This window comes from Sander vitreus, chromosome 4 (genome assembly GCF_031162955.1).
Source record: "Sander vitreus isolate 19-12246 chromosome 4, sanVit1, whole genome shotgun sequence".
In the NCBI taxonomy this organism is placed as follows: domain Eukaryota; kingdom Metazoa; phylum Chordata; class Actinopteri; order Perciformes; family Percidae; genus Sander; species Sander vitreus.
In genome coordinates, this window is record NC_135858.1 from 29,139,498 (window position 1) to 29,155,932 (window position 16,435).

The 16,435-nt window shown below is 41.5% G+C and overlaps 1 protein-coding gene across 1 annotated transcript in view; it reads right to left on the reverse strand.

The window, feature by feature from the left end:
* Window positions 1–2,885: 2,885 nt before the first annotated feature.
* Window positions 2,886–16,435, reverse strand: part of podxl2 (podocalyxin-like 2) — a 28,709-nt gene continuing 15,159 nt past the window's right edge. The window contains exons 5-13 of the mRNA XM_078249269.1: window positions 14,225–14,435; window positions 13,506–13,679; window positions 11,708–11,958; window positions 11,554–11,628; window positions 9,894–10,050; window positions 7,404–7,465; window positions 6,150–6,329; window positions 5,111–5,272; window positions 2,886–4,184 (exon numbers count right to left, since the gene is read on the reverse strand). Of these exons, the coding sequence (XP_078105395.1) occupies window positions 4,125–4,184; window positions 5,111–5,272; window positions 6,150–6,329; window positions 7,404–7,465; window positions 9,894–10,050; window positions 11,554–11,628; window positions 11,708–11,958; window positions 13,506–13,679; window positions 14,225–14,435 (1,332 nt within the window). The 3' untranslated portion in view covers window positions 2,886–4,124. The remainder of the gene's footprint in view (window positions 4,185–5,110; window positions 5,273–6,149; window positions 6,330–7,403; window positions 7,466–9,893; window positions 10,051–11,553; window positions 11,629–11,707; window positions 11,959–13,505; window positions 13,680–14,224; window positions 14,436–16,435) is intronic.

The following is a 16,435-nucleotide window of genomic DNA, read 5'->3' on the forward strand; positions in this document are numbered from 1 at the left end:
TTGAGACTTGACACAATGCTGACTACTTTCAAATCCAAGCTAAATACCTACTTGTTTACCATTGCGTTTTATTCATTTTCTTTTAAATCACATTTGTTAGTTTGTATTATTGTTTTTATTCTGTGTGCCTTTTTTTGTTTGTTGTACAATATTTCTCCTATTGTTTTATTCTGTGTACTTTTATTGCTTTTTATAATTTCTTTCTTGTGCGTTTACCCGTGTAATCTGTAAAGCACTTTGCGCTGCCTTTGGGTACGTACAGTATATGTATAAATACATTTGCCTTGCCTTGTAGAAGTTGATAACCTTGCACTAGGGACATGGTAAAATCGAGCACGTACCACAAAAAAGGTCAGTAAAAAATTAAAATAAAATTGACATATTTTAAAGAAAATATGAGAAAGTAATTCATAGGGATAGAAATGTTGCTGCATAACAGGAATGACTGACCTGGGATGAATGAATAAAAACTCAACAAAATGTTCGACAGAAACTGGTTAAAAATGTTGCCAGGAAACTAACTTTATTATCTTTATACAAACAAAGGGTCACTTGTTTGTTTTTTTTGCTAACCCTGACCCTAACCACAACTGAATTTGACTTGCACTAGTACGCTAACAAATTCAAACACACATGAGGCTACTGTCACATTCTGAAAAGAAGAAAGTGTTCAGTTGATTTCGGACAACAAAAAGCAACAAAATGAGTCTCCGTCAAACTCTCTAACTTGACCTTTCAGCAAATAAAAGCAACAGAAGCTGTATGTTTTCTTACATTGTCGCTCGCTGCAGTGCCATAAGCTACATGCTCACCTATTCTGTCTTCCAGTGGAGGACAAGAGGGCTAGTTGTGCTGCCTGTATCTTGTGCTGTTAGAAACACATACTCTACAATGCAGGGAGTCATTCAGGATGGACGGTTGTCAGTTCCTGCGTGTCCTGAACGCTCCATAAATCCTGCTTAGCTGACAAAGTGCATATCGATCAGCGCAGTTTATAGTGAAGCCATATACAGTATTGTTACATCGAAAAATTCAGAGTAAAAGAGCTGAAACACGGGCAACATCTTGATGAAACGCAGATGGGCAATACTACCTGTAACAGGAATGGAGAGACTGACAACTGCAGGAACAAAATCATCGTAAAAAAAACTAAATCACAATGTTGAACATCCGATAGCAATTGTCTATCTCCATTCCAGTTAACTGAAGAGTAACTTGAATCATCTTATTAAGAATCAGACAGAAACATCTCAAATGATTTCTGCCCATCTGATATTACAGTAGTCTATGTGCTGTTTGGTAACTAGCCAGTATTTTATTAATGGCGCCCTGAACTTTTCAAGTCCAGTACAAGTCCCACTTCTGACGACTTACGATTTAAATGTTGGTTAGTCAGTTATGACCACGGTGACTCTGACATGATATTAGTAACTCGGACATGATCGCAATGGCTCGTACGTGACCCGGACTGACCGTAGGCGGCATCATAGTAACTCGGACATGATCGCTATGACTATGACATGACTGAAGTGACTCGGACATGACTGTGTCGACATGACCGTAGTGATTTAAATGCGACTCGAACATGACTGCATTGATTCAGACATGAACGTAGTGACTCGGACATGACTGGATTGATCCAGACATGAACGTAGTGACTCGGACATGACTGACTTGGGTCTCAGAAATGATTGGGTGACTTGAATGTGATTCAGACATAATCATAGTGACTCGGACATGACCGTAGGGACTCTGGCATGATCATGGACATGACTGAAGTGACTCAGACATGATTGCAGTGACTTGAATGTGACTGGGACGTGATCGTAGTAAGGCTGACATGACCGTAGCGATTCAGACATGACCGTAGTGGTTTAGACTTCTAACATTTACCATTAAAACATTAAAGACTTGGGGCTCGACTTGGACTCGAGGTTCGACTCGACTTAAACACTGTAACTAGTTCTTTTTTTTAGACCTCTAAATGTTGCCCATGTGTCATCGCCTCAAGAGTTAGCCCAGAGCGTACAGCAGCCATTCCAATGCTATTCTAAAAAAAGAGCATATTAGGCTAAGTATAGCAATCATATGACTTGGTTGTAGAGTGAACAGTAAACATCAGTTACAACCATTCCTATAAGTAAAATAGAGAGATTTCAGTCACTGTATATGCAATACATTTAACATGATGCAGCATTTCAATGATGATAGTCGCCATTTCCTAGAGGAATCAATAAAGTGCCAAAACCTTCCTTTCAAAGTTGCTACAGGCTTTTTCTTCCTGTTGGGTGATTTGGAGGAGAAGCTAGGAGGAGTCGCTGTTGTCTCTGGAGTCAGACATCGGGGTGGAACCAATGAACATCTCTGAAGTTGTGGAACCTTTCAGTACAATCTTGCTTGCTGCTGTCAGCCATACTTGGCTGTGGCTTTTACCAACAAGGCTTACTTTATGTGTAATCAACAGTGGTGGAAGAAGTATTCACATCTTTTACTTAAGTACAATGAACAATACTACACTGTCAAAATACTCTATTAGAAGTAAAATCTAAAATTAGAAGTTTTTTTGGGGGGGCATTTTTAGGCCTTTATTGAAAGGACAGCAGAAGAAATGGAAGGGGAGAGAGAGGGGGGATGACATGCAGCAACGGGCCGCAGGGGGGGAGTCGAACCCAGGCCCACTGTGCCGAGGAGTAAACCTCTATATATGGGGGCCCGCTCTACCAACTGAGCTGTCTGGGTGCCCCATCAGAAGTAAAATCCTACATTCAAAATAGTGCTTAAGTGAAAGTAAAGGAGTATTGGTAGAAAAATGTACTTTCAAGTATCAAAAGTAATTGTAGTAACTTGTTATGCAAAAAAAAAAAACGGGCCAGTGAAAGTGTTATGTTATTAGATTATTCATTAAGATGCATTAATGTGTAAATAGTTTTTTAGATGGTGGAAATACTACTTTACATACTGTTGGGTAGTTTCATCAATAATACAGCATTATTTGTCATGTTTTGTTTGTAAAATATTAATTTGTACAGTAATTATAGCTTTCAGAGAAATGTAGTGAAAAATTAAAGTACCGCAAAGTTGTACCTAGGTAGAATATTTAAGTAAATGTACTAAGTTACATTCCATCACTGGTAATCAAAGTAAACAATGCCTTCTCAGGTATTACACCTCCTTTCAGCCTGGGGATTGTTTGCTATTATTTTAGTTTAGTTTTAGTTTCCTGCAACCAGTAGGAGCTATTTTGTCAAATAATTTGACTAAATGTGAAATAAAATGGCAACCGCTCCTAATGTTAAATTCAGACTTTAAAAAAATGTTTTACATTCAAATAGTGAAAGGTGGGAAAAAGTGCTTTACAGTATGATTTTGTTGCTAGTTACCTCTGACAAAGAGGTCATGTTTTTGGCTCCGTTTGTTCGTCGCTTTGTTGTACTGTATGCTGTTGTACTGGCCCGATTGTTGGGAAACTTGGTGGAAGAGTGTAGCATTGGCCGAGGAAGAAGCCATTACATTCTGGAGCGGATATGAATCACGGGTGGATACACAAATTATTTTTCTTACTCACGTTAACATTGCGAGCCTAGAGAGAGGTCTGTGCCTCTTCTAGTTTCATGTTTTATTTGTCTTGTGCAGGCACAGTGCAGGAAGCTAAACGTATAAGGCACACTTAACAGATTCGGACATTATCAAACATCAAGTCAGGATATGCAGCTCTATGAAATGCTCAACTCTTCCAATCAGAAGTCCAACTTTGTTCAAAGAGTGGACATATTATGAGATCAGCAAGATTATTGGGATTCCATGAATTCAAATTTGAAGCATACAGGCCCTGAAACATAAACCCCAGTGTCTGATATCCATGAAGATGTCAGGGACTCCTCCTGCTCACCTCCTCCGAGCCTCAATCCAACTCTGACCGGACAACACATCTATTACTCAGGCTTCATACCTTTTAACTCCCATCAACTATGTTTTCTTTTCTCTCCCTTCTGTCTTTGTTCTCTTCTTCCTCCTCTTCTGTTTTCTCTACCGTCATCTCCTTCTTCTTCTTCTTTCCTCTCAGTTTCACTTATCATCTGTCTATCAAAGACCTTCATGACCCGTCTCCTCTTTCTCTTCGTCCATCAGAGATGTGTGTCCTGCTCCTCTTCTTCCTCCTCAGTGGCTGCTTGATTGACAAACACCTGAAAAAAAAGGATGAGAGGCTTCATGCTGTTGCCGGGCAGAATATAATTAGTTTCCCAAAAGAACAAGACAGCTGACGGTGTAGCATTAAACATTCATTTATTTACTCATTCATACATCCACTTAAAGCTACATTGTGTAATAATTTCTCCCATCTAGCGGTGAAATTGTATATGACAACCAACTGAATATTACTTTCTAGCCCCTCCCATTCCAAGCGCGTTTTATCTCCTCCGGTGGCCGGAGTACAACTTTGTCCGTGAATGTTCCTTCCAGTGTAATAATGGTTTTACGTTTTAGTTATTTTGGTACCATTTCATTGCTAACATCAGCTATCAGGTTCCCAAACGAAAGCAAGCTGATGTTAGTAAAGTATCAGCGTTATCCTCCATCTTCAACAAGCTTTCAAATCTGCCGGCAGATCAAGTAATCTCTAGGGTTGGTTCCACCGGACCGGATTAGAACGCAAATTTCGGTTCCTCATTTCAGTTCGATTTAATGTGTCGACTGAAATATTTTCCCTCTGTCGCTCCGAAACAGACGCACTTTCTCTGTAGTCTACCGTTAGCTAGCTACCGGAAATGTAGGCTACTTTTAAAATGCCATATTTTAGTTTTTCAAGAATCGGTTTAGGAATCGGAATCGTTTTAAAAGTATCGGTTTGGCATCGGAATCGTAAAAATTCAAACGATACCCAACCCTAGTAATCTCCCCCTGGCATTCGGCACGGTGCCAGCGCGAAAGGCGGAGGTATGTTCTGAATGATTCTGAATGGCAGATTCTACACTTACGAGAATACTTTTGATTAGTTGGTGGAAGTAATTACACATGAATAAGCACATATTTGTGAAAGAACAAAGTTTTTTTTTGCTAGGAATCAACTCAAAACATTACACAATGGAGCTTTAATGAGTCATCCAATAACCTGCCAGCGACTGCCCTCCTCCCCGCCTCCTTCTCCTCCAGCCGCGAGCCCATTGGTGCTCGGCTTCTTGTCCTGCATCTCAGGCTGGTTGTCATTGGTCACGTCCAGCATGGGGTTATCGTGGCAACCGTTCTCCACAAAGTGAAGTTCTTCATTGCGGAACTGCGAGGTAAAAAAAAAAAAGAAGGCCTGAAGACTCACATAAAGGTGCACAAACGCTTTATGTGAGTGTTACATAACGGGGACGATGGGAGTGTGTATGTTTACCAGAGGTGGAAGAAGTATTCAGATGTTTTACTTAAGGAAAGTAGCAATACTAGAGTGAAAAAATACCAGTAAAAGTCCTACATTCAAACTATTACTTAAAGAGATATTTTGCTGATTTCAATCCAGCTCTGTGTCATGGCAGCGCAGGCAGTGTGTGCAGATGAACGCTGTGCGCCAGAATTCCTGTCTGCTGAATTCCGCCAGATGACGGTTGCTCTGAGCATGTGCACTGGCCCGCGGCCAAGTTTGGCCCATGATCCCTTTGTTTTGGCCCGCCATGGCATTTGACATGCTCATGCTTATTCTCCTCTTATTTTGAAAGTGCTGTAACATCCGAACCGTATGGACTACGAAACGTCCATTTTGTGCAGCTAACAAGTACAAAGTACTTAATCTGAGTTTTACGGCAATATAAAGCACAGTGCTGTTAAACTTCCCTATTAAATTACATTCGTAACTTGTATCTACAAAGAATTACAAGAATTATGGTATTCTTCAACATCAACGTTTATTTTTGGGCTGTGGCCTTCCATCCAGATACATTTGGGCTCTTCATATGAAAGAATTTGGGCACCACTGATCTAAACACACTGCCCACACTGCCTTGACACAGAGCTGGATTGAAATCAGCAAAATATCTTATCAAAATATAAGTACAAAAGTATCTTTTATCAGTTACTTTGCATATTCAGATTAATAACACAAATTGTACTTAAATTCAGTACTTGAGTAAATGTACTGCGTACTATTCCACCACCAGATGTTTACCAACCGTAGTCTTGGTTGCAGGCAGTCGTCTTTGCCAGCAGATGTATATTAATCCAGATGTGATGATGACCATGCAGACGGAGCCGATGATCACCAGAACCACAAACAGCTTGCCGTAGTCGCTGCGTGTTTGACTGGGACGAGACTGACAACTGCTGGCCGAACTGTAGTTCTGGATGCCCACCTGATGAAGCAAACACACACACGCAAACACACACACACACACACACAATCACACATTAGTTTGAACTCGATATGAACACAAACATATCTTTTTTAAATTGCGGTGAAAGCGATGGAAATGGATTGGACATGTAATACAGAGAGCAAGAAAACTTTCAACCCTTCACTGGACACCAGATGGCAAACGTAAAAGAGGCCGACCCAAGAATACCTGGCGCAGGACGGTGGAGGGAGAGATGAAGACCCTACATCACACCTGGGGCTCTATAAAGACACTGGCCCAAAACAGACAAGAGTGGAAATCCTTTGTTGCTGCCCTACATGCCAACAGGCATAATGGGCAGTAAGTAAGTAAGTAAGAAAGCACACGCCTGTACAAGTAGTACTTGATTTTCCATAAAATCAATAATGTTTAATATTACGTTTTTAGTCTTGGCTCTTGCAAATAGTGAAGTTCAATGATGTGAACACTGTCATCAACCAATAGATGCGCTCTCTCCAGCACCAAACAGGAAGCAGCAAACTGGGTAGATAGTAAACATGGAGAAGAATACAGGGAGGTACAAGAACATGAACTGGGCTCGGTTCTCTTGGACTGTGGAAAAGGAGGTCCTGTCCACATTCTGCGGTGTCCTCTCTTTTTGGCTTTTTTTTTTCAGAACAAATCACTGCACACACAGAAGGGCAGCTGTGGCCAAAAGCTGCTTCTGTTTCGAGCTCCTTTCTTGTAAATTTCTTGTAAAAAATTATTACAAACATTAATGTTTCTACTTTATATTTTCTGACATTTTTAATAGGCCTAGTTGGTTTTCCTTTCCCCTTACGTTTATTTGTATGCACCAAGATACGAAGGGAAATTCCTTGACGTGAAAATCTACTGTGCTTGGCAATATTCTCATTAAGCTGTAAATTCCACATTCCGCATTAACTGTTAGAAATCACAATGTGTTTATATGAGCAGAAATCTTTTAATCCCTACTTTCATTTGTTGTGACAATCGTTCAGGTTGTAACACCAACATCTGGATAAACGCATACAGTAATAAAGAATTTTGAGACGTTCTTGGAGAGTGTACCTTATTCAAACTTCTCCTGATCTCTCCCAGCATGTCCAGCACATCCTTGGCAGCAATCACTCCTGGAAGACACAACACATGTGGAACAACACAGTGCTAAAAGCCAACACCAATGTCTGTCTTTGTGTGTATTTGTAAGTGTTTGAGCGTGTGGTAAGAAGCCCTCAAAGCACTATTTAGGGTCAGAACCATTTCTTTATTATGTACTGAAGCAAAAATTCCCTTGATGTCTTGTTTTTGAGTCTCTAATTCTGTGAGTAAGTACACTTGCACTGTGTACACGATGTACTCACTTGTGTAGTGCTCAAATTTCGACAGGGTAGTGTTGTCTCAGATCGTGTACGGCCGTTACGCACTGACTCTTCTTCTTCTTCTGTTTATTGGTAAATTGCAGCAGGGCAGAACATTACCGCCACCTGTTGTCGTCCACCTGGCTTGTTTTCTCACTAACTGACAGCAGTATAGTGGTACTTATTGAAAATAAAACATGTATATAATACATTTGTGTAGTTCGCCTTTCAATAGTAACCGCTGCAGTATCCTCGCCTGCCACTTTCACAAGTTTGAAAATACATTGGTGGTCCCATAGCTTCCGCTAAGTAGCAAAGATGGCGACCGTTGAGGGCGAGTAGTGTCCGGCGTTCCCCACTCAGGGCCAGATGTACTAACGCTTTTGCGCCCACTTCAGGCGTATTTGTATCGCAACGTGCGCGTAAAAGCATGGCGAGGTGTGTACAAACAGGCCGCACTGAGGTAAAAGTGCAGACTGCCTGTCGCGGGAACTGAAACATGGCAAATTGCGCTTTTCCGTGTCATGCATATGCATTCACGGGAGGGTCAAGGGCAAAGTGGGAGTTTTCTAATTATGTATTCCGCGGTATGTACAAACACTATGAAAGCGTGCCTCTGTTTTGCGGTGAAAATTCTCCGCCTCTTAAAAGCAGGAGTAAACCAGCCGCAAGCGGGTTTCCTCTCATATGCCTCCTGGTGAAATGGCAGCAGTAATCTGAGCAAGACGAAGACATAGGCCAAGGAGACGAGCTGAAAGGATTTTTGCCACAAGGATCACACTTTTTCAGTTGAGTGAACACGAAATCATTAAGCGTTACAGATTAATGCAATATTACAGTTACTGGAAGAAATCAAAGATGACATAGAATCTTCGACTCAGCGTTCACATTCCATTCCAGCAGTTGTTAAACTCCTCGCTACATTACAAATATTGCCATCAGGATCATTTCAAACAGTCACAGCATCAGCAGTGGGAATATCGTAGTCTGCGCTCAGCCGTATCATAGCACAAGTACTTGACGCTTTGCTACAGCTCAATTTACGGTATAGTGGGCGGAGAAAGGCGCTGATTACCCGATGAACTGCAGGTTTGGTAAATACGACGTAGGCTGATGTATCACAGCGTGCGCTTTCTGCGGGTTGGCCGTGGCGCTGATAACGCTACATTCCCAAATGTACGTACATCTGGCCCTCAATGCTTTGACGGTTTTGAGTGCAGCATCTGGGTACTCGTAGTGCACTGCATTTGGCCACACTTCGTCAGTGTGAACGCACTATGTACTCAAAATAGCAAGTGTAAGTACAGAAGTTCAAGATTTGAGACACAGGAACAGAGTCAATGACTGTGCGTAACCTGTGGTCAAACTGTCAAACTGGACAGCATTGATCAAATATGAATCAGGGTTCTGTTACTGCTTTGCCTATTTCTCGCCTCAAATGCTTTCAGAAGCATATTTTAGTGTACAGATTAGCTGTAAAATGAGAAAGTTTGTGGTCAAGTCGGGCCAAAGCCAAGCCACGCCAACCGGCTGACCAGCCGGAGCAAACTCTAAACATGTTTCTGAAAACATTTGAGATGAAAATAAAAAAAGGTAATGCAGTAACAGAATCTTAATTCATATTTGATCAGCGCTTGACAGTTTGACTGTAAAAATAAGGTTTGATGGCATGTCAAAGAGGAGGAGGAGGAGGAGGAGGTGGAGATCTCTCCCATGGAGGTCCACGGCAGTGACTCCAGCGGTTACCTTAGTGACAAGCCAAGCAAAAAGAGGAGACATGAAACTGGTACAGATGTCACAAGATCCAGTTTTAGTGACGCTCCTGAACCACCAAAATCCAAGAAGAAGAGGAAAAGTGACATTGAGCAGTTTGCCTGCAGTTTGAAAAATGTATCATATCATCTGTGGTGATTGTCTTCCTAATGCCATTAGGAGCACCAGGAGGAGGAAATTGGTACGCAATTTTTCCCTTGTCGATCTGATTCATGTAGAACTGTCAGGGTATGTGTCTCTGTCTGTCTCTCTCTGTCTCTCTCTGTCTCTCTCTCTCTCTCTCTCTCTCTCTCTCTCTCTCATGAGGAGCTGCAGAAGTCTAGTGTTCTCTCAGACCACTTGAATTGCAATATGCTGAAAGAATACTATGGAATAAAGATATATGTATATATATATATATGGAATGCGTGTTTGTGCGTATGTGTACCGTGCTCAGAAGCCACGTTCATCAGCAGCTGGTGTTGGTGGTGTGTAGGCTTGCTCAGGTAGAGTACCCATGATCCCTCGGGGCTGTTCATTCTTCGAGCGAACACTCTCTCCATGACTTTCAACAACCGCACGCCCTGGTCCACACGAAACTCCTCCTGTCACACACGCACACACACACATTTTTCTACAAGTTACCACTTGATTTCTCTGCAAATATCAAAAAGTCTATTTCACACACACGCACGCACGCACGCACGCACACACACACACACACACAATTAATTCACAGACATAAAAGAACGATGTAAAGTCCACTTGTTTTAGTGAGGAGAGAAGAGGGGATACAGGAGAACAGTTCTGGCCCCATCCGTGTTGCCGTAGCAACCATCAGGTCACTGCGGTGGCGATGAGGATTTGTGTTGCTGCCATAGCGACAGACACCATGGTAAAGATCCAGAAAAACAGAGATGGCCTCCAGCAGCTCTGTCTCCAAAACTCCACTGAACCCCCTTCACTGTTTGTCTGACAGCGTGGGAGAAAGGTCTGGCTGCGCCGTCTTGTTGTCAAATATTTATTTTGCTTGATTCTTGATTTAGTTTAGACGTTTTTCAGATGATAATCTCAAGACGATGACGCAGTAGAAGAAGTAGAAGAAGTATTCAGATCCTTTACTTCAGTAAAAATACTAATACCACACTGTGAAAATACTCCACTACAAGTAAAAGGCATGTATTTAAAAAACTTACTGAAGTAAAAGTATGTAAGTATTATCAGTAAGACGTACTTAAAGTGTAACAAAGTAAAAGTACTGACTGTGCAGTAAAATGTTCCCTGTCAGAGTTTTCCTCTTCTATCTGATGTTTCTGGATTAATATTCCTGCTGCATTAATGTGTGTGTTCCATTTTACTGCTGTAGATGTTTATGGTTGTGCTCATTTTAACTCCTTTATATACAGTTGGCTAGTTTAATCTACAGCCATGCATCATATTCTATAAGATCATCATATGCTTGTAGCGTTGCTGTCCTGTGAGAACCACGTATCTCTACAGTCAACTTCTCATGGTGTCTGAAAAACAGCCCTGTTTTCAGCTTTTGGACGATGCATTTTCCAGCTGATCCAAGAGGCTTTTTAAAGACTTTGTTTAGCTTAAAGGTGCTCTAAGCGATGTTGGGTGACGGCACTTCTTGTTGACGTTCAAAGTATTTTCAAACAACATGAGGCTAGCTTGCCCCTCCCTCCTCCTCATCCCGTCCCCTCTCCCTCCCTTCTGTGCTTCGCTGCACTAATCCCCCCAACCCCCACCCCGAAATCCTTCTTGTCAGTTATTGGCTGGAACGCTGCAAGACTGTTTGTTATGTTTGGTGGTGCAGGTTGGCGCAGTTTGTTTTTGTTGCCGTGTGTGGAGCCCGGGCTGTCTACAGAGACTGCATTTTTTTACAGTGTGTTCAGGGGACAGGCAGCGCGCGCATAGTGGGGAGATGTTTGCCCTATGTGACAAAAAAATGCTGTAGCCTAAAAAACACGTGACATCCCTTAGAGCACCTTTAAGAAGGAGGAGAGTTTTCTCAACACATAAAGGAACCCTTCATCCTTCAGTTCATCACAAACATTCAACATCAACACATCTGGAGATCTAATTTGAAACCTTGTACTTACACAGTTCAAGTTTTCCGTCATGTTGAGGATGACATATCCACGTCCAGCCAGCTCGCTCCAGTCGACACACACCACCTGAAAGATTCAGAGTTAGTCAGGGTTAGAACAGTGATGTGAATATTGATCAAATAAGAAATGAAAGCTTTAAATGTACCTGCTGTGCCTCCTCCATCTCATCAAAATCCGGTAAGAAGACCTCTGTAACACCCCCTCCCCTGACTTCTGACCCCAGGGTCTGCAGGGGCCTGGTCTTCCCCAGCCAATCCCAGGACGGGTCGGTGAAGCCGATGGTGGGGGAGGGATCTGTGGTGAGCGGGACGATGTGTCGGACTCCTGTATCCTCTTCCTCCAGCTTTCGCCATTTCTCTTTCTCCACCTCTTCACTTCTGTCTTGCAGTCCACCCCCTTGAACCAATACAAAAACTATTTATGATGTATTCATTTAATTGAGTGCTTGTTAAGCGCCACCACCCTTAGTTAGTTACTGTTGCTACGCCTGTCAAGCTTTCCTATCTATCACAGCAGTTTAAAGGACAATTCCGGCGCAAAACGAACCTAGGGGTTAATAACAGATGTGTACCCACTCTGTCGTTCTCTGGGACATGTTTTCATGCTAATCGAATGTGTTTGTAGCTTGAAACAAGCTAGCGCGGACCGCTGATTAGCTTACAACGCTAGTATTTGGAGCACAGGGAAAGTAAAAACAAATAGCTATTTATACCACTAAAAAGGCTCAACATATCACCAAACTTCAACGGTAGCATAGTGAGGGTCCCTAAATGTTAACCGAAGCATTGAGAACATTTCCTTTAAAGGAATGTTGGTGGGAGATTTACCATAAAAATCCATAGTCATTTTTAAGACTTGATTTCCAAAAGACAAAATTGACACTGAAAACTCATTTCTACCAGGAGACAGGGGGATTCCAGGATTTTTTAAGTGGGGTGGAACAGGGGGGGACCAATAATCAGTTGGGGGGTGGTATAAGAACTATTGGATAGGATAGAACAACACAATGTTATTCTGCTAAATAAAACCTCACATTCATTATTAATTTCACTTGTTTTCATTTTTTTTTTTAAATTGTACATCCTAATACAATACACATTGTCTGCCACTTTTAAAAAAATGAATTCCACCTTGTCCATTTTATCAGAATTTTGGACAATCATCATGGAAACATTAATTGGTCATGTGACAAGGGCTTGGAAAATTGGCAGAATGGCCAGCCAAGTGACAGTACTCTGATCCAATGGAAATCACCGTTGTCAGGTTGACAGCACTCTAGCCCAATTGGTTGGGGGGGAGGGGAGGGGGGCACCAGTGAGGGGGCAATCATATTTGAGGGGGAGAAGGTGCCACCCCGTTTCCCCCATTTGCGCATTAATGTGTTCATCACTTTAATGTTGAATTACTTAATTTTTAACTACTTTTTATATTTTATCTGCTGGGTAGCTTGTGACTTTCCCTCCTGGAATCAATAAGGTTATATCTTAATTTATAATATTACATCTTCATTTATTTTTTGATCATATTTTGTATAATTAATCATAATCTGCAAAGTAACTTAAGTTATCAAATAAATGTAGTGGAGTAAAAAGAACAATATTTCCCTCTGAAATGTAGTGGAAAATGTCTTTTAATGCCACTCATTGTTTTGACATGCACGCTCGTTCTGTGATTTGGGCCTTGGCCCACTCCGTAGTTTGGGAAATCAGGAATCGATACAGCAGTAACGTTGGATCATAGAAATCCTCAAGTTAAGTTGAAATACCTCTGAACACCACTGAAAAAGACACCCCACAACACACACAACTTGATGAACTGAACCGAGTTACGTTTGCTAAGCTATAATTGGACAATCACTGTTTGGGGGAGGGGTTTATGAAGCAACAATCACAATTTGATTCTCTATCGTAATAGTTTAGTGTGAAAGAGTTTACACTTTTCACCTTTTAACTCCTGTTCTTCCTCTTCCTCCACACTGGGCTGCAGGGGCTCTCTGCTGGGAGCCACGCCGACCTCTGCTACAGTGGGATTCTGGGTAAACACGTCGCCTTTGTGTGCCAGGCCCGTTTCTTCCTCCTCTTCCTCCTCCCGCTCTGTCTCTTCATCCTCTGTCTCATCTGCAGAGGCAAACCAGAGGTAAAACAATAAGCAGCAGATGCTCTTCATCTCAGACATCCTCGGAACTATGCATGGCTGACAGCGTCACGCAGGAACAAGTCTCACATAGCCAGACCTTCCTCCACAGCGCTGCAGAGGACGGTCTGGCAAATCCACACAGCGTTCTGGGATGGAAGAAAAAATGAGCTCTGGTTTGTTGGCATTTCTTTAAGCGCCAGACTGAGCCACGGTGCCTCTGCAAAAAAGCCTCAGGAAGGAACTTGTTTTGGTGTAACGTGCTCGTTCAAAGGTTGTTTTAGTCGTGCGACAGAAAGCTCAGATTGGACAGATAGTCTAGCTAGCTGTCTGGATTTACCCTGCAGAGATCTGAGGAGCAGTCAACCATAGTCCTCATAAATCCACCGGAGTTTAGAACGCCAACACAAAGAAAGAGGAAGGTGACGGACATCCGGCAGAAATGAGGGACATCCGATGGAATTTCCGGCGGCACCTGAACAATCCCGGAAATGAAACGTTGTCGATATAGACTACAGAGGACACATACCTTTTGTGTAACTTCCCAGCAGCCCAAAGTCTGTGCCTGTGTCAGTCTCATGGGTGGTCGTTCCTGCAGCGTCTCCAACAGCAGCAGCAGCAGCAGTCGAAGCAGACGCAGCAGCAGATGTAGCACTAGTTGTAATGATGGAGGAGTGAAGGAGTCCATAGCCGCTGGAATGACCATTTTCCTCCCACAGCTCTCTCTCTAAAGGACCCACCTGTACGGCAGACATCAGGTTATAGGGAGACACCCGGGGTGGTGACAGTCAAAAATGTCATTTCCACTGAGGATTGGAGAAGGGGAAGTTTCCCTCACTTTCCAAAAAGCCTATTTTTGTCCACAACGTCTCGGTAAACAGTGTCCTCGGAGAGTCCAACCAACATAAATCATGAGAGAAGCTCTGAGTTGATTAGAAACATAGTTTTACTGACTAAAACTACAGTATACATCCGTCTTGAAGTGTTTGAATACTTTATTTTATTTTATTTAATTTACTTAATTTGATTTGATCAGATTTAAGGTTTCTTTTTTTGGGTAACACTTTACTTGAAGGTATCGACATAATCCTGACATGACACTGTCATAACTATGACATGACACTGTCATGAACGTGTCATAAACGTTATAAACAAGTCATAAACGTTTATGACTTCTGTCATTAAGTGTCATTCGGTTTTTGTCATGACAAGTTGACATTGTTTGGGTTGTCTTGATTATGACAACTTGACATTAATCAAAGTGACATTACCAGAAGTTGTCTTGGTCATGACAAGTTGACATTAAATTTGTTTGGGATGTCTTTGTAATGACAACTTGACATTAACAGAGGATGTCTTTATCATGACAGCTTGACGTAATGCCATCCTGTTTACAGTTTTTCACGATCGCTATGACAATCTTTTCAATACTTTTAACAACTTTCCTAAACTCTTAACGCACCAACACACGATTGGCAAAACAGCTAATTTCATACTCAAAATCACACATTGTAAACTAAACTCCAACACTGATTTTCAAAATACAATAATTCACTAACACAATACACTGTGTTTACCAAAACAATGCAATCATGTGTCTAAGTCAAATAATTCTTCTAAAACACTAACACATGTTCTCTCCCAACAGGAACATTTAGTCAATCATAGCACAATGTCATACAAAACACTAACATCCCATGGAATTACAGAAACTGCATTATTTTAAATGTGTCAGGTCTGCCCTTATATAATAGACAATAGTATATTGTATCGATCATAGATTGTGTTTTGGACTGCAGATTCTATTGAAGCCTCTCTATATTTTTGTTTTGTTGGGTTTAGTAAATGCATGCATATTTATTTTTCATTTTTATTTTTTTAAAGAGGCTTTTCCGCCTTTATTTGACAGGACAGCTAGTTGAGAAAGGGGAAAAAGAGGGGGGGGGAAGACATGCAGGAAATCGTCACAAGTCGGATTTGCGTCGAGGCATAAACCTCCAAGTATATGTGCACCTGCTCTACCCACTGAGCCAACCCAGCCACCGTTTTGTTTCTTTTGCTGCAGAGATTCAATACCAAAAATGAATGACATGACCCATCTCAGAGTAGTTTTATAGAATGTACGGTTTATGAAAAAAAGGAGACAGAGACAGAATTGTCCTGGTACTCCTCTTCCTCTCCCTCGTGAAGGCATTTTTCTTATTTTCTGTGTTCATCTACAGTATATTGTTCAAATAGGTCCTCTTTTACTGTACTACCATATGATCATGCGATTGAAAGAACCTCAACACCTGAGTGTGTTTCCTAGAAGGGAATCAGCTGTGATTGATCTATTCGCATAACTTCGATCAGCTGTTTCTCAATAAATGCATGTATAAAATGCAGGGGATATATTTGTGTTTCAATTTACAATATGATCAGCTGTTCACTTTGACTTTAGCCGTTAAGTTAGGTTAAGAACATGTTGTTATCTGTTCTGACATACAGTGTGAAAGCATTTGTAAATTGTAAAGATCAGTAAAGATCCGTTGTTTTGGTCTTGGTGGAGCTTGTGTGTAAAAGAAGTTCAAGCATTTCAAATTTGTGTTAACTGTATGCATTTTGTGTCAAAGCAACAAGAAATGTGTTAATTGTACAGTCTACACAGACAGATGTTGTGCTAACTGTGTTAAGAGTTTAGGAAAGTTGGTAAAAGTATTGAAAAAAGTGCCATAGCGATCGTAAAAAACTGTAATGTCAA